At 32.8% G+C, this 27362-nt stretch overlaps 2 protein-coding genes across 2 annotated transcripts in view; both read right to left on the reverse strand.

Annotated features, from left to right (window-relative positions):
• Positions 1-4713: 4713 nt before the first annotated feature.
• On the reverse strand, positions 4714-5917 carry LOC100254642 (myb-related protein 308). The gene is made up of 3 exons (XM_010666953.3): positions 5626-5917; positions 5389-5518; positions 4714-5298 (listed from the first exon to the last, which is right to left on the reverse strand). Exons 1-3 carry the CDS (start codon positions 5756-5758, stop codon positions 4845-4847), a joined length of 717 nt encoding a protein of 238 aa, XP_010665255.1. The 5' UTR covers positions 5759-5917; the 3' UTR covers positions 4714-4844.
• A 4334-nt stretch (positions 5918-10251) lies between these two features.
• Positions 10252-27362, reverse strand: part of LOC100249307 (O-fucosyltransferase 9) — a 37641-nt gene continuing 20530 nt past the window's right edge. The window contains exons 5-10 of the mRNA XM_002272722.4: positions 19357-19554; positions 16811-17015; positions 16519-16686; positions 11526-11693; positions 11238-11428; positions 10252-10670 (exon numbers count right to left, since the gene is read on the reverse strand). Coding sequence (XP_002272758.2) covers positions 10502-10670; positions 11238-11428; positions 11526-11693; positions 16519-16686; positions 16811-17015; positions 19357-19554 — 1099 coding nt within the window. The 3' untranslated portion in view covers positions 10252-10501. The remainder of the gene's footprint in view (positions 10671-11237; positions 11429-11525; positions 11694-16518; positions 16687-16810; positions 17016-19356; positions 19555-27362) is intronic.

Consider the following 27362-nt stretch of genomic DNA (forward strand, 5'->3'; position numbering starts at 1 on the left):
CAGATGCAAGATAAGAAAAATTCCTTTGAATCCTAATATCAAGTTATCTCAAGAAGAAAGTGATGAATTGATGACCTCTCTCAATACAAATAGTTACTTGGTAACTTGTTGTATCTTACCATAACTAGATTTGATTTATCTTACTATGTGAATTAGTTAAGTCAATTTCTTGCTAAATCAAGAATTCATAATTTTCAAGCTGCTTAACATGTTTTATAATACATAAAGAACATTGTAGGTTAGGGACTTTTCTTATCATCTAAGTCCTCAATTGAGTAAAAAGGTTTTGCATACTCAAATTGGGCTGCTTGTCCTAATACTAGAAGGTACATTAGCAACTTTTGCATTTTTATTGGGGATTCCCTAGTCTCTTGAAAATCTAAGAAGTAACACACGGTTTCTAGGCTTTAATAGAAGTTAAATATCAATCAACAACTAATGCTACTTGTGAAATAATTTGGCTATTGTCTCTATTAAAATATCGACATATTAGTCACACACATCCTATTATTTTGTTCACAACACAAAAAGATTGATTGACACATTGTTCAAGAGAAGATCCAAAATGGAACCTTGAAGACTCTTCATATTTCTACTCAACATACGTTAGCATAGTTACTGACCAAACCTCTTTTCGTTGCTCAATTTCAATTTCTTCTTAGCAAGATGGAAAGTTATAACATTCATTCTTCATCTCGAGGAGTATTAAGTTTAGTTATTATTATTTTTTCTTTTTTCTATTGCAACTCCTTTTCCTTTTATTAGTTTTTTTAGGTGAGCTAGAAGTTAGTTACAAAATTTGTTTCCCATCATCTTTCTTTTATTCCCTCTATTTTAGTCATTATCATAATAAGATTAAAGAATTCTTTGCTCTGTTCTCTTTGTTTCATAATAGCCCACTAGTGAAGTTCTATTTCTAATTTTTGTTTTTGAAATAAAAATTCAAAAACATCATCTCTTAAGCTTCATACACAGTGTGGTTATTTCATTTTAATGAGAAGGGAGATTAAAAATAATGGGGCCAAATAAATTCATCTATTTTTATTGGTTTTTTATTTATCAATTTCTTTGTTAAAAAAAAAAAATCTAACTTATGATTTTATGTTTTTGTTAGATAAATATTATTTGGCAGATGTAGCTTATTCACATACTAAAGGATTTACGGTACCATTCACATATATTAGATATTGGTTGCCAGATTTTTAGAATGGTAGTCGTGCCAAGAGAAAAACAGAAAAATTCAATCAAATTCACACTAGACTTTGATATGTTATTGAGCAAGCATTTGATGTCTTAGAAACACATTTTCCAATATCAAAGAGGATGACACCAAACCAATTTTGTACTCAAACTAACATTGTACTTGCTTGTGTTGCATTATATAATTTTCTTCAATTAATTGTAATTAGTAATGAATTATTTATTTGGTTTAATAATAAAAATGTTGAGTTGGAAGATATATGTAATGATCAACGACAGTAGGAAAATGATGATTTATTTGAGTTCATTTGATCAATTATTTAAGTTCATCATACCAAAATGCAATTGAAATCAATCAAGTGTATTAACTTTTAGTTTTAATTTTGCCTTGTGTGAACAAGATATTTTTATATTTTAGTAAATGCAAGTAAATTATAAATTTTAGATGACTTTTTGTAAGTTGAATTATAAATAACATTCGACTTTTTAGTATTAATTTTAATATAATATGTCGTGCATTTATTTGGTAGTAAAATATTATTTCATATTTTATACTAAATAGTTTTTAATTATTTTATGAAATATTAGGTGTTTTTATACTTTAAATATGAATGTTTAGCAAATAAATTTATTACTTTATATTAATGAGGGTAAATGTCAATTAGAATTAAAGAGGGTAAAGATGTCAATATGATAATTTAAAATAAATTTTAAATCAACTTAGCATACATTCTTAATACTTAAAGTAAAAAAAAGAAGTAATAAGTGTTAAGTTAACAACTAAAACTTAAATATTGGTTAAAATTAATCAAAGTAAATTTATCAATTTAATAATTTAGAATAAATTTCAAGTTAATTTTACCAAACAATTTTAATACTTATAGTAAAATAAATAAATAATAAGTTTTAAGTTAATATATATTCAATAACAATTGAACTTAAAATCAATTTAAGTCATTAAATAATAAATATTAAGTTTTACCAAACACCCATTTAGTATATACTTCAATAATATTAAGTTATATATTTCAAGTATAACGAGTAAAGGTCTGAATTCATAAAAATAAAAAAATAAAAAATTAACCCATAAAATGATGATCTCTTAAGTATTTATATGGTTTCCCCCGAAAATTTTGAGTTGATAAGATAATATCATATTTGTAGAGTTTAGGGTTGGTGAAGCCTTGACCTTACATTCAATACAAGGTCACAATTCCTAATAATATGAGGTATTTATTTATATTTTTTTCTTTGATTATTTTTATTTTTATTTTTTAAGTTGTGTTTGTATTGCATTATAATCAATCCATTAATATTGTAGCTTTAAGTAGGGGAGGTTTGAAATACTACTATAGTGAAGAACATGATCAAGATATAAAAAGAGGTTTGAGGGTAGAGGTCTAACTACTTTTTAAAAAAAAAAAAAATAAATTGATACATAAAATATTAGTGATCTCTTTAGTAGCTACGTGAATATTATCAAGTTAAATAAAGGGTAAAGGTCTAGTCTTAGAAAAAAAATATTAATACATCAAATGGTGATCTCTTAATTCTATTTGTAAGGTGTTTCTTTGAAAAATTGTGAGTCGATAAAATATTGTCATATACAAATATGTATAGTCCATTAGCCATTTTGATAGGAAATACAATATAATACATGTCGAATAACTTTTTTTTCATAGTATATATAATAACACTAATAAAAAAAATTGGTGTGTCTTACTCCATTTTGCATACACATTGTCTTAAAATTTTTAGAAAATCCTTATTCAATTTTCAATCTTTAAATCGTCTTAAATTTTTAAAAATTGGATGAAATAAGGATTGATGAAAATTAAAGTGGTCAATCATCGAAACTTTGATGGAATTATTACTTAGAATATGTTTGACTGTAATTATTAAAAATGTTTATAGTATTTTTAATACTTGAAATTTTTTTATTTTTCAAGTATTAAAAATGTTAAAAGCGCTTTCTAAAATCACTATCAAACAAATTCTTATGTCTTACTTTTGGTTTCAACTTAAACTACTTATTTGAACCTCTTGCAATTCATTTATTATGTTACCAATTATTGAAAACCATTTACATCCTTTGGAAAAGAGTTTTTATATAATTCCTCGAGCACATTTACACCTAAACTTGCATAATCCATTTACATCTTTGGTTTAATTCTTCACTTTTATTTAATTTAAATTATTTTTAAGTTAAAATGAGAAATAATTGTACCTATTGAGATTGATTATTTATTTATTTTAAATATGACATTTGTATATAATACTAGTTTTGCTCCACATGCAAGACATGTGGACAGTTAGATAATAAAGTTAATTATATTACATAATTTTTTATTTATTTAATAAATATTATCAAAGAATAATGTAATAAAAAATAAAATAAAACTTTTAAACTTCAAGAGATTTGTGTTTAAAAATATATTGTAGCATTACGACAACTCTATCAATATGCTCCAATATTACTCTTGTATAATAAAAAATCTAGATATCAAATGAAAATTTGATTATTTTTATTATTTAGGAGCTTGAGGTGGTCAATGTAATTTAATTAGATAGGATTTGTTTGACAAGATTTTTTCCAAAAATTTCAAAAAATAGAAGTAAAATAAAAATTTTGTTTAGATAGGGAATCTTATATCCATTATTTCCTCAAATTTTAGAAAACTAAAATAATAATCCTATTCAAATGAGATTTCTAACTTTTATCAAATTAATATATATATATATATATATATATATATACTTCAAAAAAAAGTTCAGAAAAATCTTCTTAAAAAAAAGAAAGATAGATTCTAATTTTATGACATCTATTATAATTAGAAAATAACTAAGTGGGTGTTTGATAAACCAATTTAATAACTTAAAAAGTGATTTAATAACTTAATTTAATTTATTAAATAAATTAAGTATGTTTGGTAAAATAACTTTAAGTGATAAGTAAAAATAATTAATTTATTCTTAAATTTATATTTTTATTTTACCTTTTTACCCTCATTTTACTTTAGTTGTTGTCCCAATGATTTCCTTTGCTAGTTTATGACCTCTATTATTATTTGACATTTTTTATCTTAATTATAATTTATGGATATAAATATGTTAACTCGATGATTTAGAATGAGTTTTAATAAACAATTTTAATGTTTTAAGTCAATAATTTAAATATAATTTAATTTAAAATCAACTTAAGTTATTAAATAATAAGTATTAAATTTATCAAATATTTTAATTTTTTTTTAAAAAACTTAAATTTTAAATTCAAATAATTATTTGAACTTATAAATTAATTTATCCTTATCTATAATCCAATATAAATAAAAATAAAATAAAAAATAAAAGACTTGGGTAGAGTATTGAAAGTGGTGAGTGGGCTGGCCAGTAGGTGTACGGCGTATGTACGAACAATTCGGGAGACATACTCGCCTTTAATTTATTTACATTAGTGCCTTTTGAGAAGTCAACCTTCGGTCAACAAGAGTCAAGCATTACTTTACAACATTATCCCCAAAAGTCCCCAAGTCAGGAGTCAAATTTATTAAAATACGGGATTCAAAATGCATGCAAAATTTCCCACCTACCAAACACTCTAAATCCTTCCTACCTGTCTTATCAACTCAGCATCAGAGTTTGGTTTACAAAGTCAAATTAACGAATTGAGTGTAGCATTTTTGGCCATTATCAGAATCTTCACTTCTCAGTTGGCAGCTGCCCACGCAAACACGTGTACCTTCATCGGGGCCATCTGGCGTAGTAGTCCGCCGCAGCTTCGATTCCGCAGTAGACTCCGATGGAGTCGGAAAAAGCGCGAGGGTGAGCTCGAGGTTGATGTGCTCTTCCTCTTCCCCGGGGAATTGATTTGGTTGCTGCTTCGGTGGCGGCTGTTGTGGCTTCTCAGTGTTGTCGGTTGTGGTGGTGATGGTCAAAGCGCTGCTGCAATTGGTTTCTTCGGTGGTGATTGGTTTGGTTGGCTGATGAGTCTTTGGATTGATTCCGCCACTGATGAGCTTCCGCCTGATGTGAGTGTTCCAGTGGTTTTTGATCTCGTTGTCTGTTCTTCCGGGCAATCGCCCCGCGATCAGCGACCACCTGACGTCGGATTTCAAACATTTCGACTTTCAGTTTCAGTCTAAAAGCTGTTTGGCTATCGAGAAAAGGTGAATCCTGAGAAATTCTTACTTGTTTCCTAGCAATTTGTGAAGTTTGATGATGAGTTCGTCTTCATCTATGGCGAAGTTTCCGCGCTTGACATCAGGCCGAAGGTAGTTTATCCACCGAAGCCGACAACTCTTGCCGCATCGGAGTAATCCTATCAGATCAAAAAAACCAAACCCTAAATCAAAATCCACCGTTTGGTAGCCGAGAGAACAAAAGAAAAGAAGAAGAAAAAAAAAGAGAAATTCTGAGCATACGCACCAGCGGCTTTGGGAAGAGATCGCCAAAATCCGTGGCCATTAAGACGGATGTAGTGGATGAGGCGGTCGTCTTCCTCTTTGCTCCAGGAACCTCTGTTGGTGTGGGCTTTGTCGCAGCAAGGCTTTCTACCCATGATTGCCGCACGGGGTGCTTTGAAAATTGAAGCGGAGTGGAGTTGAGCGAGGCTGCGAGGGATTTAAATGCGGGGGGAAGGGTAGGTGGGTGAAGGAGGAAGGTGGGGAGCGGGAAGGGAGTGAGTGGGGCCCACGTGTTGGTGGGATGAGGGTTGACTGAATTGGTAGGAACGACAAGCGGTTTCGAAAACGGCCGTGTTTGGTAGGTAGGGCTTCTGTTTATCAGTGGCTGCAAATTTCCTGCAGCCAGTGAAGGAAACTATGACTGAAATCAGGGATAAGTTCATATATTTGGGATTTCAAAATGTAAAGAAGCCTTGTTGTTTACGTATTAAAATCTTGTATTGAAGGCAAATATGTGTTTAGTTACTGTTGAGTTACAACATATTGCTCTCTAAAACCAGGATGAGTCATTCAAATGATGACTCTTAAAACATGTCTATATGACATGGTGTCGAATATTATAGAAGATTTAATCTATCCGTATTAAACATCAATTGATTTTCAGATGAGATAGTTAAAACCCGATCTAACAATTGGTATCAGAATCAAGGTTATGGGTTTTCTAAGGATAGATCATCCAAATGATGACTCTTAAAACGAACGTGATGTGATGTTGAACACCATAAAAGAAATGACATGATGTGGAATACTAAAAAAGATTTAACCTTTACAAAAAAAAAAAAAAAAAAGATGATTGAACATAAAGTCTTTTCTTATTTATGACTTAACTATTTCTTCTTCTTTTTCTCTTTTTTCTTTTTAAATGTTGTTATTTACAAATATATCTAGCACAACCAAAACTTCAATTCAATCTTCAGATTTTTTGGCAAAATCAAAGAAAGTATTACACAATTACAACTGAAATTTTGTGTCTATGCTTGCCTCACTGTATTTGTGCTCAAATCTCATCCAACCATATTTCATCCCAAGAAATCTATGTTCAATTATGGACTTGCAAACTAGCTGTTGCTCATATCAAAGATCATGTATTCAAGCCATTTCCATGTCTTGGATTCCCTTTATATTGAAATGATCATGCTCTTTTTCTTGCCTCCAATAAAAAAATTTCTCTACTTCATTATATACAAAGAGAATTATGCTTCTTCCCCGGCCTCTTATGTCTTCCATGGTTTGTGTGTCTACTTTGGATTTCGATGAGTTGAAAGGGATTTGAGAAGGACTAGACTTTCAAGTCATACGATGAAATAAAGAAAATTTGTTTTATTGTGATGTTCCAATTTACAAGTGACCATGCACAAATGAGTAATTTGTGTTAAATAGACCATACACAAGTGACTGTCTTGTAACAACCAGCAGGTAAATTTAGGGTATATAAGTGGTAGGATTCAAACTCAAGATCATATATCACTTATTAGAACCACATTTTCCAGTGTTTGCCGTAACTAATTGGATTACCTTAATGGGTCTCACCCTCTTCTCAATTAGGATCATATTTTGAATTTTTTTTCCTTTGAAAAGAAAACAAAATCCTAAATAATGAGTGTTAAAATACCATAGGAGCAAACTTTGATTTCTAACATCCTCTACAAAGTATAACAATATTGATTCAAATTTTATAATCCAACAATATGTACATGAAAGATAGTTATGAAATATTGAGAGTGTTTGAGAATTTGATTAAATAACTACAAATTAGTGATTCAATATTCGGGAATTAGGATTTTGTTTAAGTTTCATTGGTATGATCCCTTTAAGAGACATTTAAAAAAAAAATTAGAACATGTTTGGATTGCGGAAATATGAAAGGGGAATTAAAAATTCAATTTATTTCCTATTAATTGTTATAATTGAAATATTTATTAGGAATGCCAATAAGGATTAACAGAAAAAAAAATCATTTTTATTAAAATTAAAAATTCCTGAGTATAAAAGCTAGAGGGAATTTCACATTCCCATTCTCGTTAATTAAATAACTAGAGGAATCTCATTCCCATAGTTCGGAATGTCCACATCCCACCATCCCATCGGCCATACCTACCTTTTATGGCTTTAACTGACCAACTGTTTCTCTCTCCCACTCTCCCATTAACCACCTTTCCAAATGTTCCCAACCAACTCCTCTCTCTCTCTCTCTCTCTCTCTCTCCATTTTAAAATTATTTTCTGAAACACATGCTTCAATTCCCTTCCAAAGTCTATAATTTTCCAAGGAAAGTTCAGTACAATCATTGGATTATGACATACCCACCAATCTTTTGATATCTCCACTTGGGCCCAATAGGCCGCAATTTTCTCCCCAGCCAAACAGCCGAAAAAGTAGTGATGGGACATCCAAGAGATACGGAGAAAAATGGTCATCAACCAAAATTTTTATGCCAGCAAATCATCACCAGACGGGTTGTTACATTACCAGACCAACGTTCCTCTCATTTAAATATTTTCGTAATAGTGCATGGTAACGAAGTGACAGTCAACTTCTATGTTTTCTTAATCATACGAGATCGAAATAAGAGTCAAAGAAGAATTTTAATATCATATGAAAAAGAAAACTTAAAATTTTAATAAAATTTAATTTTAATAAAATTTAATTTTAATTTTTGAGAATAAATTTTATTTATTCAAATTGATGGAAGTGTTCTTAACAAATAAATTAATGAAAGTCTTCTTAACAAATGTTTTGCCATTGTTAAGAAGTTGATTCAAATATGAATATATTATCAAAAATACTTCTTAGAATCATTGTCAAACATATTCTAAGAGTGTATTTAGGAATGATTCTAGAAAATGTTTATGATATTTTTAATACTTGAATGATAAAAAATTTCAAATATTAGAAAGATTAAAAGTGTTTTCTAGAATCACTGACAAATGAACTCTTAGTATTGGGCATGTCACATGGTCTTAGAATCCAATTATGATTAAGGTCCTTCTATTGCATTTTAAATTAGGAAGACAACTTGAATTGGTTGGTTTTGTCCAACCTTGCCTTTGGATGGGATTGAGTGATTGTTTTCAATATTAAATTGAAATTAAGTTAAATTTTTTCAATCCCAGTTTAATTTAGGTTTGGTTTGAAACAACATTTGAATAATTAAAATATAATCTAAATCAGAATTAATATTTTTATGATATTTATAATTTATTTTATGTTATGTAATACCATTCATTTACTTATTTATTGTTGAATTTTTAAGGAGTATAATTATATAAAGATAAGCAAAGTTATTTTTATTTTATTGTTATTATATTAAACTTTTGCATTATTTACAATTTAAATTTTAGAATATATATATAAATTAAATTTAAGAAAACATCCTGGGTGGGTTGTAAATCTTACAACCTAATACACCTAAATCTAATCTAACCATGTGTGTAAGTTGGGCAAGTTAGCCAAACCCAATCCTAACTTAACTCGATGTTTGAACAAGTTTAGGTAAATATTTTCAATACTCGGATTGGGCTTGGGTTTAGGTCAAGGTTTGGACAAACCAAGCCTAACCCGAACCTAGTTTAATATTTTAATAATATTTATAATGCTTATTATCTTATACAATAATATTTATTTTCTTTTTAAAATTTAAAGAAAAAATAAAATTATAATTATATTATATATATTTCATTTTTTTAGATTGATACATAAGTTTATTTTACCTTTTTATTATTGTCTTAAAGTTTTATCTTATTTACTATTTAAATTTTGGTATAAATATATAGAAAAAAAAAAGTTTTTTTAAAAAACCATATGATTGGATTTTGAATCATATAACCCAATCAACCCAAGTTTAACTGGATCAGCTTGATCAACCCATATTCAACCTAAATTTTAAAAAATAAGATTGCGTTGGGTTTAAGTTAAATATCTCAGGTTAGAGGTTAAGTTAAGTTAAACTCAGGTTAATTACTTCTTAATTCAAGTTGGACTCGAATTAGCCATCAACCCAACCAACATGACCAACCCACCCAAGTTAAAAATGTAAGTCGAACCAATCCAAGTTTAGAAACATGATATTTGATTGGGTTTGGGTTGAGTATTTTAAGTTAGAATTAAGATTGAATTGAACTCAAAGATTCCATACTTTTTTAATAGTAAATATAGTGATGTAATATAATTTTTATTTTAAACAAACATTAAATATTGAAATTTAATATGCTTTTAATCTAATATGTTTTTTTTTTCTATTTTTGCTTTCTTTATATATATATATATATATATATATATATATATATATATATATATTGATTATTAAACCTTTTTTTTTTTTGGTACCATTAAGACCAGAGCCTAGAACCTCCCACAAACCTATCAACTTACCACTTGAGCGAAGCCTCAAGGGCAAGAAATGATTTTAGAATATACTTGGATTTTATCATATTGAGCACAGTTCTGATACCACCTGCCTACATACCCAGCTTCACAGCCAAGAAGAACAGTCCAGGCATATCATCTACCCATATGATATCTCTGACACTCAAAAGTTCTAGATGACAAAATATTCACAACAAAGAAAATAAAGAGAAGGATGGCAAGATAATGGGTGAAACTCATTCAAAATAAAATTTTCATCTTATATGGGCTGTTACTGTGTCATATACAACGGATTTTGATTATCAACTAGCAACTATAGCTGAGTCAATGAAGTTGAAAGAATCAAATCTCAAAAATTCTCCCCTCAATTCAAAGGGAGATAATTACCTTCAGAATTCAATTAAATTATACAACATAAATTACAGGTATAGGAAAATTTCATCCACCTAAGGACTGTTTGTGTGTTACGAGTTTCAATCAAGTTTTGTTGTGTTACCATTATCAATTCCTGTTTCTGCTTGTTTACACATGCAATCTGGCATTGGAAAGGTATAAAGCGAGCTGCTGGGCTTTCGCAATTCACTTCCCTTGGAATCACTATGGCGTAGCATGTCTTGCATCTGGCTCTTAAAGTTGTCCCAACTACAAAACATATCAGTAACTAAATAAATATACACCAAGGAAGATTTCTAGCAAATGGTGGTTACAATTGAGAAAGGCCCTTAATGATGGGAAAGAATTAAAAGAAGTACCAAAAAGATTCATACCCAAGGTTAATATAAATTAATTTTGATAAATTAACTATGTGACTAATACTCTAATTCAAGGACCTGCTCAGAAATGGACCGAATAATAATAGATCAAACCCAGAATGAAAAAGAAAACAAAAGGCATACGATCTTCTTATGTCCTACAAGCTTGAGGATAAAAAATTAAAAGGGTTAATTTCATTCACCTCTCTTGAAGTTTCGACTAAATACATCTAATTCCCATTGGTCTGAAATTTTATCAAGTATCTCCTTTATCCTTTTCATTTCTTATTTTGACTTATCACTCCTCTCACTCAAAATAAGAGAGGTGTATGATGAATTTTCAAACTTATGGGAGCTAGATGTATTTAGCCAAAACCTCAGGGGAGGTGAATGAAATTAACCCAAAATTAAAATTCAGAGACAACTAGGAGAGAAAAAGAGTGAAGCTGTATCCTACCTGATATCAGGGCTATCAAATAATAATGCTAATTTCCTTTTATCAGGTTTTATTGTCTTTGCATGGCCTCCATATAGGTATCGCCTATGACCCATCAAGAAGTGGGGGAAATTTCCACCTTGAGTAGTTACAAATACTTCACTGTGAAGGCAAACTGTATAATCAAGAGCAGCCAACCTAGAGGAGTGGCCCTGCATCAGAAACACAGGTTATTCTAACCATTTACTTGGTTCCAATTGAAATAACAAACAATAATTTCAAACACATATATCAGGATCATCCTGATACCTTAAATGGAGCAAGTTCCTCAGGAGAAGCCAGTGTATCCTTCGTTTCTAATCGTGGAAACATCTGTCTAAGTGGGGCCATATACCTTTCTGCTTTATAAATTTTTCCAGCTGCAACATAAACTGAGGTAGTATTATCAAAACCCATGCCCCTAAGCATCATCCCTACCTGCAGACCAACTAACTTACTTTAAAACCATCAAACATAAAAATTAGACCTCAAGGGATTATCCAATATTTAGTTCCATGCATTGTGCAGTTTTAGTTCTGGTACTGAAAAAGACAACAAGTTGAAGACAGGTTGGAAGATTTGATATACTTCATAAATGAAAAAACAAAAAAAAAAATGAGATAAAAGAGGCCCAAAAATGTAATCCTTGTGTAGGTAAAACAAAGATCAAAGGATAGGTATTATATTATTAGATAAATGCATCAAAACAATATCACTTGTTCAATTAATCAACTAAGTCCATATTGTCAATGATTTATCAATGCTTGCAATAGTCTACAACATTTTCACCACAGTATCAAATACTCAAGCATAGTTAGGAATTCAAATTGTACCAATTCCTCCCTATCATGAAAACAATCGACAGTTTTGCCTATATTTTGGAATATCAATAATTTGGGGGTACCGACATAGAAAGAGGGAGGAAACAAATTGCAAAATTTCAATAAGAGGTCACTAGTATTTGCTGATATCACTGATATTTAGGCGATATTTTACGAAAATATGGGCAAAACCATCAGAGGTTCCCTTAAACTGTTTCCAAAGGTGTCTTTTGACCTCTAACAGCCAGTTAGACCTCTAAATTTATAAACAAGCCCCTTCTCCCATTTAACCAATCTCTCATTTGAATTTCCTCTTTGATTTTCCTATGAAGTATGTTCATCCTCCTCTCCCTTGTTCTTTCAAATTTTTGGGTTACCCTAGCTGAGTTGGCATTTACTAGTCAAGGATTCACTCACTATTGAGAAAGAAAAGTTTTTTCCATTTCACAAGAAGAATTCTAGGGATTCCATGGTTCTTGTTTAAAAAGTAAAGTATCTTCTGCTTTTATTATAGGCAGATTTTGTGAATCTTGTCTATCTCCTAGCATTAACTTTCTTGAGGTTTCATTTGTATCTTATTATAGTTTCTTTTTCTTGTAAAAACATTGCCTAAATATGTTGTAAAATAATTTATTTTCTCAACAAATTAATGAAAATAAATTCCAATTTTTCTCATGGTATCACAGTAATTTAGGGTTCTAAACTAAGATGATAAATATATATATACCCCTTTTGGTCGGCCTTCATTGCCAACAGTTTCAACTAGCCTTCATTGGTGGTGTGTTTCCTCTTAATCTATCAAAATATCTTTGGTAATACCTGAACATTTTGGTTACATTAGTAGGGCAATCATCTAGCCCTAATGAGAATCCTTCATATTACTATACATAAGCTAAATGGTGCCAGAACTTCCTACAATAGTCCTAGTCTGTGAAGCTTTTTAACAAAGGGTAAAGGGAATATGCGGCTACTAGATGCCTCAAGGAAGGTACTAGATCCAAAAGATTTGAGTTCTTTTGGCTAGGGATGCAGAAAATTCTTTAGTCATGTCTTGTCTCATCAACTCCATGGAACCACATGTTGGTAAAGGTTACTTATTTTCCCTACTACTAGAGATTTATGGGAAGCTGAGATACTTGCTCTAATACTTGGAATGAACTTTATGATCTGAAGTGCCGAGTTCATGAGACCAACTAAGGGAACATGACAGTGACTGCCTATCACAATGCCACAAACTGACTACGGCAAGAGATGGATCTTTACCGATACTATGAGGTGGAGTGCATAGTAGATAATGGCAAGTGGAAATAAGTGCTAGAAAAAGAACTGGTAGTTGATTTGTTGGCAAGCCCAAATGCAGAACTAGATCAGGACCATGGTCAAATCCCAGCAAAAGATCGTGTTCCCTCAGTAAGGGAAGTCTATGCCTACATCAGAAGGAAGGAGAGTAGGCGGTTAGTCATGATGGGAAACTCTTAACATAGAGAATTCTGCCCTAGTCATCACCAAACCCAAGGTTGCCATATTAAGTGGGTAAAGGAAAAATAATGACAAAGACAAGTTATGGTGTGACCACTGTCACAAATAATACCATAGGAAAGAAATGTTGGAAGTTGGATAGAAAACCTCAAGGTTGAAGCAAAGGAAAGAAGTTTACTTGAAACAATGACCCAGGATATCAAACCACTGTTGAATTACAAAGAATCAGATCACCAGGCACTAAGGGAATCTAGAATTTCCTCTTTTCACCAAGAAAAAACTTCAGCACCTGTATGAGTTTGAGTCAAACACAAACCACTTCTTTCTTTCTTTCGTTTTTATTTTTTATATTATTTTATTCTTTTTGTAAGTTGGCAGAAACAGATAATTTTTTCACTGCTTTGCATACTTCAAAAAATAAAATCAACTCTTGAATAATTGATTCAGGCCCCAAATCATATGATAGGTTTATTAAATTTGTCATCTTCCTATGTTCCATGTTCAAGTCATCCAAAAAGTAAAAATAGCTAATAGTTCTTTATCATTGTTAAAGAGCATGATATACATTATGGACCAAATCCAATACACTTAAGTTTTTAGGAAAATTAATTATCCAACATGGTATTAGAATATAGTTTGGTGGAGATCATATGTTCAAGTCCCATCGCATATTTATTTTCCTAATTTATTGAGCCCACATGCTATGTGTCTCTCCACATACGGGTATGTGACTATGCATGAGAGAGAGTGTTAAAAGACCATAATATACATTGTGGACCCAAATTCAATAAGTTTAAACTTTTAGGAAAATTGGTTGTCTAGCAATCATCTATTGTTGGAAACATTTTTGTATCTATTTCAAAGGCCTAACTCCAAATTTTGTTTTACATGTCTCAAACTTGTTCACCTTCGTATTCTCTTCTCTTCCAGCTACAGTGTCTGGATGTCTTGCCTTTATTCATGTTCATAATCAAAATTGGAGCCAGTTGGATCCTAAATCTCTCAAATGTCTTTTCCCTGGGTATTCTCCAACACAAAAGGAATACAAATGTTTTCATCCTCCTTCCCAAAAAGTTTTTGTGGCAATGGATTTTTTTTTATTTTTTTATTTTTTTGAAAACAAATCCTATTTTACCCAAACTTCTATTCAAGGGGAGAGTAGTAAGGTGAAAGATTAGTTTTTAGGCAGTTTTACCCATTCCACTGCCATCTTCTTCGTCTACTTATACCTTTGAAAGCCTTGAAAACACAGAAAATATTCTGAAAATTGTGTTCAGATCCGTAACCACAAGTAAGAAAGAGTGACAATTCTCACTCAAACTTGTGGGTAAGTGTCAGAAAAAAATTTAAAAATAAAAAGGAAAGAAAAAGATAAAGAAATACAGGTGTACTTTAGGAGGAATCAAGATATTAAAAGTCGTCTTCATTATCAGTTCTTTAAACCAGACATGGTGGATCTAAAAAATATAGCTGAGCTTAAATCTAATTCTTTCATTTATGAGTCACAATCTGATCTTGATGTGTCAATAGCTCTCAGAAAAAGTGTTCTGCCTTGCACTCAACATCCTATCTCCAATTTTGTTTCATAGCACAGACTTAATTCGTCTTTCAAGACATTTGCTACTAATCTTTATTGTGTGAACACTCCTAGAACTATACAGAAAGTCTAGTAAATCTCAAGTGCAAAGAAGCTGTCAGGAGGAAATGAGAGAGTTATACATGAATGATACATTGGAACTTGTGGAACTACCACCTGGAAAGAGGGTAATGGGTTGTAAATGAATATTTACAGTTAAAGCTGAGGGACAATCAATAGAAAAATGGTCAGACTTGTGGCAAAAGGGTTCACTCAAACTTACAACACATCAGTGCCAAGATGAACACAGTGCAGGGTCTTTTGTCACTTGCTGCAAATTTAGAGTGGTCTCTACATAAATTAGATGTAAAGAATGTGTTCCTTCATGGTGATCTAGAGGAAGAGGTCTACATGGAATTATCTTCAAGTTTTAGAGAGAGAGAGAAAAGCTTGGAAGGAAGGATGTTTTAAGTTGAAAAAATCACTCCATGGTTTGAAACAATCCCTAAGAGCTAGGAAAGAAAAGTTCATGAAATCAGTCCACAAGTTAGGATATGTGCAAAGCTAAGGTGATCATACTATGTTCTATTGACATGTTAATGGAGGTAAAATCATTATTCTTGTTGTTTATGTTAATGACATTATCTTAACAAATAATAATGTTATTGAAATGAAAAGTTTAAAGGGATTATGCCTAAAGAGGAATTTGGGTGATCTTAGCAATTTGCTAGATAAGAAAAGGAATTTTTCTATCACAACAAAAGTATACCCTAGACCTACTAAAGGAGACATGTTGTGGCACAAACTGAGATACACTCCAATAGATGCAAATCACAGATGTGGAGTGGTATGAAAGAGTATGTGAGTATACAAAACTATCAAAGGTAAGTTGGCAAACTAATCTATTTGTCCCATACTAGACCTAATATTGCTTTTACTATGAGTGTTGTTAGCGAGTTAATCATGTTCCAAATGAGGATCATATGAATGCCATTTCTTAGATATTGAGATACTTAATGGGAACCCTTGGAAAAGGACTGTTATTCCTTAAGAAAATTCATTTGGAAGTAGAAAGCTTATATTGGTGCTGATTGGGCAAATTCTACAAGTGATAGCAGGTCTACTTCCCGGTAATATACCTTTGTTGGAGCCTTGGAGGCAATTTAGCAGTGTAAAGAATTGCAAAAGCAACCGATTATAGCTAGATCAAAGTGATGAAGCAATGTTCAGCTCTATGGCACAGGGAATTTGTGAAGCAATGTGCCTAAGGTTGCTAATGAAGGAACTAAAGGTTGTGATGAGAGTTCTATGAAGCACCTGAAAAAAGATACAAAGAGGAAAGAAAAAACAGTGTTCAATGAAGCTGATATTTAAAAAAGCCATGTACCTCTAATGGAGTTAATGGGCATTTTCCATCCATCCGAATTGCACCTGGCCTTATTATTCTACCTCTTTTATTGAATTTTCCTCTCCAACCTCTTTCACGAGCAATATCCATTTCATGTTTCTCTTCCTCACCGCCATCATACATACAGCAGGAAAATGCAACCATATCCTGTAAAGGAAATAGCATGCAGAGACAATGTAAGACAGATAAAATAAAACTAAAATAAACAAAGAGGAAGGACATAGAACTCAAGAACTGTGCCTTGAAGAAGCAAAGAAACAGACTCTGCTACCTCTTCAAACCGAAGATGCACTGAAATATATTTCCCCCCACTTTCTGAGCTATTCTTAATCATCCGATCAACCATGTTCTCTGCAAGCATTCGTATAGGATCTGAAAATCTCAGTGCTTCAAAGTTGGCCAAGCATCTCAGGCTCTGGCTATCAGAAGGAACTGCATGAGCCAATCTGTTGGAGAAAGGTGCAACACGTACAGCCCTACACCAGGGAATATGAAGATCAGAGAACTGTTATTTGTTATATGATATCAGCTGCACATATTTCACAATATTTTCCTGAGAAAACCATTAAATATTTTATAACATTAAAAAAATAAAACCCTTCATAAAGATCCAGGACAAAGATAACAAAAGCAAGCCTTCTGATTCTATGTATGACATTCCTGAATGAAAAGAAAGAACTGCTATTGAACAAAAAAAGGAAAGAAAGCTGAGCCATGTACACACCAGGCATACCCAAGAAATCAAAAGAAAGTGAAAATCAAAACCTAAAAGAACATTTAGAAAATCAGCAAAAAAAGATACCATTCTAAACATGCTACCAGAGTTCCCCAAAGAAAAAGCTTCCTTAATAGAACATGGTTCAACTTTCATTGCAAGTCCAAAATCAACAGCTCCCCAATTTTTTCCATTCTAAATACACCAAAACAAGGCATGAGGCAGCTCAGCTCTAAATCCCCATGTCCAGTCCAAATTAAACACCAACCAGAGAAGCACCTATTGAACCACCAACTCAGTAGGCTCCTTGCATATGAAGCATCTACTAGGGATTAACAACTCCTACCAATCAAATGTCTGCCACAAACTGACAACTCATAACAAAATTTATCCTTCATAGCCAAATAAGTGAGAAAAACAAGGCACTTTTGGTAGGAGCTATTCGATTTCAAAATTTTTTCACACACCAAAATCTAAAACACAAACCAGGAAAAACCTACTTTGGAGAAGGGCAGCAGCAACCCGAGCTCAGTATCAATAGAGTTTAAAGGTCCAATACTTGGAAGATATCCGAATCCTGTCCAAAATAAATTAGGTCTTGTCGGTCAAGGTCAGGAACCCCCCTGGCAAAATTAATGGGCCTTTTCTCCTATTAAAGCCAATCCATCTCCACAATAAAAGGACTACGAGAACCATCAAAGGAGACTCCAAGGCTTCTACAACTGGGATCAGTCCTGCATCTCACTTATTGAGACCTAATGGGAGACCAGAGCCCCTTACCACCTCGAAAATAGTTCAGGGCCTTCTCCTAAACTTGATCAACAGCTCTTACCTCTCCTCTGGTCAGTGCCACTTATCTTCTCATGAACCCTACCTAATCTCTTCCTGACATCCCATGCTACATCAAAACTGCATGAGATTTCTGATCATCTGATCAAGAAGAGAGAGCTATTTGAAAGTTGAACATCATGGACGAGCCCACAAAAAATTGTCCCTTTACATTTTCTTGGAATGCTAGATGTCCAAAACCAACCTCTACGATGAGAAGAATGTTGGGCATGCATCCAGGTTCTCCCACATATCAGCCAAACTGTCTTCCCTACAAACCATCCATGTCCCCAGATGGTTTGCTGATTATCATCACTGCTAACTGCTTGGAGCCACCAATCTGATAATTTATTTCCTCCTTTCATTCCCCAACCATCTTTTCACATGCAGCGTCACACCACAAAATAAACGTAAATTCCAATCAAATTGGAAGTTTGAAAAAACCACACCCACCCTCAAGTGTTTCCATCTGCATTCCCTGTGAATGTCTATCATTTTATAGCTTAAATTGATATTCATTTTATAGTTTAAATTTCAAAATAGAACATTCTCTGCTGGGCTATGTAGTTCACCCCTTTAAACCATTTTTCAGATTCAGCAAAAGGTATTCTTGACGCTAAAAGGCTTTACCTATGACTTGAAGTTTAAAGATCTCATTTTGAGTGCTGGGTGAAGGTTCACGTTTGGGGATGTGAGGGCTAAACATGAGTTTGATAAAATACTAATTCACTGCATGCTCCATCCAAAAGGAATTACAGCCACTAAGCTTTAGTTCATAAATTAGAGGCAAATAGAGATGCCTATCTTCAAGTTATATCTGGTACTGCATCCGAAGCCTAAATGCTAAGCTCAGGATGGCTAAAAGAAATTTTCATTGTCAACATAGAAAGGTGAAACTTACATTGGTTTATTATCTGCAAGATTTTGGTTCAACAAACTGCAAGTTGAAGTAAACCAATGGCAAGAAAATCACATCTCAAATTAACTGGCTCAATAACAACCATATCAATAACTTAAAGAAGAAACACACATCCCATCTGCTCTCGCTCTTTCTCTCTCTCTCTCTCTCTCTCTCCCTCTCCCTCTCTTCAAATTAGGAGATGAGATTACAGTGATCAAAGTCTCTTTTATCTCTCCTTGTATTTGTTCTTATATTAATATAATCTTCTTCGTTTCTGATCAAAAAAAAGATTACAGTGATCAAAGAAAGGTTTTGCACTGTCTTCACTTATTCAGTCATAACCATATCAATAATTTAAAGCATAAACACATACCCCTTCTGCAGGAGCTTCGGAAGGACCTTTTGAATATAGTAGGTTGGACTTGACCAAGCTTTTAGTCTCAAATTTACAATGTTGCTTATATTATTGTCAAAACGCTGAAGGACATCTCCTGGGAGCTCTCTGATCACATTCACATTGTTTCGGAGAGTGTATATGAAGAATTCTTCATCAAATATGTCCCCAAATTTGCTGCAATACATTGAAAAGAAAAGAAAAATGACCGACTGTTTCCAGTATATTGCAGCTTAATAATGAAAGAAACCAGAATATATTTTCTACTCATTAAAGCATGATTTTCTTATGGAGATAAACCACTAAGAGAATAAAGATAATCAACCAAAAAGGATACCCTGAATAACTGAATAATTGGTATATTGTGAAGAAATATATTTTCCATTTTTTTTTCTTTTTGATAGGTGTGAAGAAAATATATTTTCTAAAATTGATAATACAGTTTTTGGTGATGCAGAACAGGAAAATGAAAGAGGAATGATAGATGGATGACATATATCACAATACCATAGACTTCACACCTAAGTTCTAATGGCATCACAAAAACAAGAAAACATTGAGTGTTGGAAAATTTTTCATGTTTTCCTTAGAAAAGACTTACCAGCTTTACACATAACATTAAGACTCCTTGGAACTACTCACAATAACAATAAAGCTTGGGAATAAATATAATAATTCTTTTAACAAAAATAAAAATAAAAATTTGTATTTTCTTAAAAATTATGAAATAGTTGAAGGTGTGTATTATTGTATCATTGTATTGTGTGTGTATTGTAAAATACACTTAAGATAAGAATTGCCATATCGTTTATTGTAAGATTTTAACAATTATGACTACACCTTTGGTATACTTTTCTAGGTGATTGTAACTTGTCTCCATCACTTAAAATCAAGTTACAAGTTCATGATTCTATCCGTCCAAATGCACTAAGCCAAAGTACAAGAGGGATAGTCCTATACATCTGTCACCTATTCTTGATAGATCTTGAATGCCTATCATTAGAGAGTTAGAAAGAATACAAGAAATCTAGAATACAAAGACGAGAGCAGCTAAGAAATTTGGAATCTAGAGAAAACTATAGACCACAACTCCCAAGCAATTGGTTGGTGGAAAAAATGGTTCACTAATTCCTCATTCCTCTTGCACAGGCACAACCATATACCAAGCTCCACTGTAATAACCTGCACCTAATCGTGTAAATATCGTTTGCTCTAGGCCCAAAGGGACCCTCATAGCTATAAAACACATCTACAAAGTTAAAAGGAGCCCATACATATATAGCATCATGAACTTTCTCCCTTATCTGATGTGAGACATCACAAACACTTTCTCATGCAAACACAACATCCTTGTTGTGTCCCATAGGATTATGGAGCCAAATAGACAAATACCCCTCATGAGACCAAACAAACTCTCACATCAGGATTGGGGATCAACTTTGATACCATTTGTAACAACTCACACCCAACTATGTAGATATGTTTGCTCTGGGTCCAAAGGGACCCTCACGACTTTAAAACACGTCTACAAAGTTAAAAAGAACCTATACATATATAGCGCCAAAAACTTTCTCCCATATCTGATGTAGGACATCACATCCACCTTGTCACCTTAAGATGGTCCAAGGTTAGAATTCTCTTCTAAACGACCATCCAGATAAAATAAAACTAAATAACAATTTAGGAAGTGTTGCCAATTTCCAACAATTCGTAGCTAGTTAGTTGGCTTGGCCATTAAAATCATAACAAATGAAATAAAGGTTCTTTATCGAAAATGCCCCCATGTTTGAATCCCTCAATCTCATACTATCTTCTGCAATCCATCTAGCCTAAACATCATTAATTGTTGCTCAGTAGTCTTCCAATATCTACAGTTTCCTACATGAAACTCTCGCATAAAATAGTACTTGCAATACCCACCTACCTCCGGTTAACTGGAATAGCTAGCTACAAAGTTATCAATTCCTTTCTATCCGTAGGAATGCAAAATGGATAAGGAAAACTCTTTTAAGTGGGCGATTTCTACTACCATACATGATGCTAGAACCTTACACTTTGCTATTACCTAGAATGAAGAATATAAGCCAACAAAGTCATCTCCCCAATGCCCCTCAACAAGCCTTTTTCATGAGAACCCCTCATCAAGGCAGAACACCATCCTTCTCTTTGAATCCCATGCTCACTCCTTACCACCCTTCAAGGCAATCCCACAGAACAACATACTTCCATAACCATTTGACCAGTGAAAGCTTGTTTCAAATGCTTAGCTTTCTAACCACCAAACCCTAGTTGCAAGCCACGTTATCCCCCTTCCCCCATGGAGAAGGCACAACACATCTCAGTTCTAAGATTAGACTCTCCCTAAGAAACAAACATAACAAAAGTCTTTTCAACCTTTTGCACATAGAAGCCAATGAAAGAAGAATTAACATTAAGTTAACTAGGTAACTCAATAAAGTGTTCTTGGTTAAGGAAACTCTACCAACTCTAGAGAGGCATTGACTTTTCCAATGTGGCTAATCTCAGCTCATACCTCTATAAGATCCTAACCTGCCTTTGGCTTGAAATAAGAACCATTAGGAAGACAGATAGGCTCAGCTAACCTTCCTACTTTGAAACACACACACACACACACACACTCATACAAAAAGGAAGGGTGGGGGCAAAGAAGAAATATCAGTCACACTCCCTTGAGAATATAGGTACTCTTATCTAAGTAGACCTTCAAACCAGAAACAGCTTTTAAAATGGAGCATATATAATATCGAAACAATCTAAGGGGGTGTTTGATAAAGAGTTAACCAATTACAAGTGGAAAAAAAAAAAAAAGACGATGGGTCCCACTTTTTAAGCATATTTTATAACATAAATTTTAAACCACTTGAAACCAAACACCACACAAAAACCACTGAATTTGTTTACCAAATAAGACTTAACCAATCACTTTGGCAAAACACATAAATTTTAAATTATATAACTTTTTTATTCCATATTTATCCTTTTATAAAATAAAAATTTTATTATCAAATAATTTTATACTTAAATATATCTTATTTTAAATCTTTTTATCATTATTATTAGTTCCTTCATGTAAAAAATAGAATAAAATTCTAAAAAAAAAAAAAAAAACTATTTTAGTTGATGTTTGGGAATTATATTAAATCAAATTCTATTTTTAACTAATTTATATTAAAATAGAATTTCTTTTAAAATAAATTTTTTTGTTTTTAGTTATTTAATATAATAAAATAAGAATTTGAAATAAACTCTACTTAATTTATTTATAAGAACTGATTTTTCATTAAAGGATTAGTGAAAAACTGAAAATCACAAATCCATACAAGATATTTTTCTATTTTGTTGCAATTATTACTCTACAATTTATTTTTATTGATTTTCTTATTATATATTATTTTAAAAATACTATATTTATTTATCAAAAAAATTAAAAAAAAAAAACAGAGAAAAAATATTATAATAAAGCAAATTAAATAGTTCACCGTTTTTTATTAATATTTCCTATTTATGAGTTATTTTTAGAGCATAGTTAAATTATGCTTAATTATTAATCTACATATAATTCATTTACTATTTATAATTAAATTAATTAAGATAAAAAAGACATAGTAACAAAAGTGGTTGATTTATGAGAAGTATATTGAATTCCCTTTTCCTACCATTTCTTGAGATCCCAACATACTCTAAATGGTTTTTGTTAACATATATATATATATATATATATATTATGATAAAGCAAATTAAATAATTCACTGTTTTTATTTCAATTTTTACTCTAAAATTTATTTTTATTCATAATCTTATTATATATTACTTCAAAAATTCTATATTTAGTTACCAAAAAATTGAAACAATAAATAGAAAGAAAAAATAGAAGCAAAGAAAATGATGAATAAACTTGTGTTATTTTGTTATCCATAAAAATTTTGAGAAATAAATTTAAATTGTTAACAAATGCACTTTCTTAAACTTTCCTTATTGTTTTTATGAACATATTTTAAAATTTTCTATAATATTTTTTTTCTTATTTTTTTCTATCTCATTTCTTTTAGGAAAATGATTTTCCTTAATATTTTTTCCCTTTTCCTAGTATTTCTTGAGATCTCAATGTACTCAAAATACTTTTTATTAAATAAAAAATATTATAATAAAGCAAATTAAATGATTCACCCTTTTTTATTATTATTTACTATTTATAGAGTATCATTAAATTATGCTTAATTATAAATCTATATATAATTCATATATTATTTATAATTAATTTAATTAAGATAAAAAATAAAAACATAGTAACAAAAGTGGTTGATTTATGAGAAGCATGCTAAATCTTTTTTTGAAATTAAAATTAATTTTTTAAAAAAATAAAGTCTTTATTATATGAAGAATTTCTGAACTCCTTTATTGATAATGAATCGGTACACACCATACACATATATATACACAAATGACTGAATAAGAAACAATCAATCTAGCTTAATTCTCTCCTAAAATTAGGAAACTAAATCATAAGGAAATATCCTAAATGATCTCTCCTTTTTTATTCCTAAATTAAAGTCCTAACTTTGGCATTATTTCAACACTCCCCCTCAAGCTGGAGAATATATATCATATAATCCCAGCTTGCAAGTTAAGTCTTCGAAGTTAGGCCTAGGTAAAGCTTTGGTGAGGATGTCTGCGGTTTGGTGCTTGGTAGGAACATAGTTTAATTTGACCGTCTCACTAGTCACCTTCTCTGTGATAAAGTGTCTGTCAATCTCAACATGCTTGGTCCTGTCATGATGCACGGGGTTCTTTGCTATGCTTATAGCTGCCTGATTATCACACATCATCAGAATTGGAGATGAACTCGTTTGTCCCAGTTCACTAAGAACCCTTTTTATCCAAATCCCTTCACAGATTCCCTGTGCAAGAGCTCTGTACTCAGCTTCTGCACTACTTCTGGCTACAACTGATTGCTTCTTACTCCTCCAGGTAACAAGATTTCCCCAGACAAAAGAACAATATCCAGAAGTGGACCGCCTGTCAATGATGTTTCCTGCCCAATCCGCATCTGAGTATACTTCAGTGTCACGGTTCTCTGTCTTTCTGAAGAATAGGCCTTTCCCTGGTGTCATTTTTAAATATCTAAGAATCCTGTAGACTGCTTCCATGTGTTCCTCAGTGGGGCTGTGCATGAATTGACTTACAGCACTCACTGCAAAGCCAATATCTGGCCGAGTGTGTGAGAGATAAATCAAGCGCCCGACAAGCCGCTGATATCTCCCCCTGTCTACCGGTGTACTTTCTTTCTCGATACCAAGTTTCTTCTGACTATCCATAGGAGTATCAATTGGTTTGCATCCAAGCATACCGGTCTCCTTAAGAAGATCGAGTATGTATTTTCTTTGAGAGACTACGATTCCTTTCCTTGATCTAGCCACTTCCATACCAAGGAAATATTTCAAATTTCCAAGGTCTTTAACTTCAAACTCTTCTGACAAATACTTCTTCAAATTCTGTAACTCCCCCATATCATTTCCAGATAGAATAATATCATCGACATAGACTATCAATATGGCCAATTTCCCGGCATGAGATTTCTTGACAAATAGAGTATGATCAGCCTGACCTTGTTTGTAGCCCAGCTTCAGGACTGCTTTTGTGAATCTATCAAACCAGGCTCGAGGAGATTGTTTAAGGCCGTACAATGATTTTTGGAGTTTGCAAACCTGATTCTTTGCCATACTTTCTTCGAAACCAGGTGGTATTTCCATGTAGACTTCCTCTTCTAGGTCCCCATTTAGAAACGCATTTTTTATGTCCAGTTGTTGCAAGCACCAATCTTGATTGACAGCCAATGAGAGAAGGATCCTGATAGTGTTCAGTTTTGCAACAGGAGCAAAAGTCTCCTGATAGTCTATCCCATAGGATTGTGTAAACCCTCTAGCTACCAAACGAGCCTTGAATCTTTCGACTGATCCATCTGCTTTGTATTTTATGGTGAAAATCCACTTGCACCCCACAGGCCTCTTCCCAACCGGCAAATCTGTGATAGTCCACGTCCCATTCTTCTCAAGTGCATCAATCTCATCTTGTACTGCCTTCTTCCATTCTGAAATTTTTAATGCCTCTTGTATTGTGTTGGGAACCTGAGTATCATCAAGAGAAGTAGCAAATGCTCTGTAAGATGGTGATAACCCTTCATACGTAACATAATTCCCAATTGGATGATCTGTACATCTCCTAACACCCTTCCTCAATGCAATTGGCAAAGTAGAATCATCAATGCTGGGAATTAACACCTCTCCAGCCCTATCCTCACCTATGTTCTCTTCAGGAAGACTTGAATTGGAGTCAATATATTGGCCACATGTTGACTGTGATCCGTGCTCTAATTCCTGTCTTTTCCTCCTCCTGATGTAAACTTGTAAGTTCTCATTAGCAAGTTGTGGGGCTATAGGTTGAATAGGCATGGGAGACTGGATGGTCACGGGAGAAGGAACATTTGTGTGCTGGGCTGGCTGAACTGATGGCGGCATGGGTGTGGACAACTCAGTGGGCGCGAATTGGGAAGGATTTGGTGACTCTGAGTGAAAAGAAGGTACACCATCAAGAAAAGACTCCCAAACTTGATGTTCATTCATGCTCTCCCCCTGAACATGAGATTTGGGATAGAAGAAGACATGTTCAAAGAAAGAGACGTCCATGGTGGTGTAAAATCTTTTGTTGGTTGGAGAATAGCATTTGTACCCTTTTTGGGTTGGAGAATACCCTAGAAAAATGCACTTATTTGCTCGAGGAGCAAATTTGCTACGATTTTGAGGATACACATGAACGAATGCCGTACAACCAAATACTTTGAGTGGTAAATCAGAAGAGGCGGCATGGGTGTGAGGAAACTGTTTTAAGAAAAGTTGACGTGGGGATTGAAAGGTAAGCACTCTGGATGGCATACGGTTAATCAAATAGGTAGCTGTGAGAATAGCTTCCCCCCAAAAATAGTTTGGAACATTAGAGGAAAACATAAGGCACCGGGCAACCTCCAAGAGATGTCTATTCTTGCGTTCGGCCACCCCATTTTGTTGTGGGGTGTCAACGCAAGAACTTATGTGGATAATGCCATGATTTTGAAGATAAGTACTGAGACTACTAGTAAAGTATTCCTTTGCATTATCTGACTTGAGGACTTGTATTTTGGAATTGAATTGATTTTGAACCATACGATTGAAGGTTTGAAAAATGTGCCCGACCTCTGACTTTTCTTTCATAAGGAAAACCCATGTTACCCGAGTATGATCATCAACGAATGTCACAAACCATCGAGTGCCAGAAATATTTTTTATCCGGGAGGGACCCCACACATCACTATGTACTAGAGAGAAAACAGTCGAAGGTTTGTATGGGATTTGAGGATATACTGTTCGAGTATGCTTTGCAAACTGACAAATTTCACAGTGATAAGATGCTGGATTTTTATTGATAAATAATCTGGGAAACAATTTTGCAAGGTAAACAAAGCTAGGATGACCAAGGCGATAGTGTAACATTATAATCTCACTATCTTTATTGACCTTAGAATTTGACACAGAATTGAAAGACTCTGACATACTCTGAGACTGTACGCAACTTGCTTGAGAGACTTGGTTGGAGAATTGGCCACATGAAAGGAGGTAGAGCCCGGAACACAGTTCAGCACTGCCAATCATCTTCCCCGATTTCAAGTCCTGAAAAACACACAAGTTTGGATAGAATTTAGTAACACATTGGAGATCATGAGCCAATTTGCTAATGGACAAAAGATTGCAATCCAAGTTTGGAACATGGAGAACAGAGTCAAGATATAAGTCTTTAGTAAGTTTTATAGAACCTGTCCCGGCAATTTTTGACTTTGAACCATCAGCAATATGGACGGATGAATGACCATTACTTGGCTTGTAATTTTGAAGAATGGCAGCATCTCCTGTCATGTGATCAGAAGCACCTGTGTC

This window comes from Vitis vinifera, chromosome 18, assembly GCF_030704535.1.
Source record: "Vitis vinifera cultivar Pinot Noir 40024 chromosome 18, ASM3070453v1".
Classification (NCBI taxonomy): Eukaryota; Viridiplantae; Streptophyta; class Magnoliopsida; order Vitales; family Vitaceae; genus Vitis; species Vitis vinifera.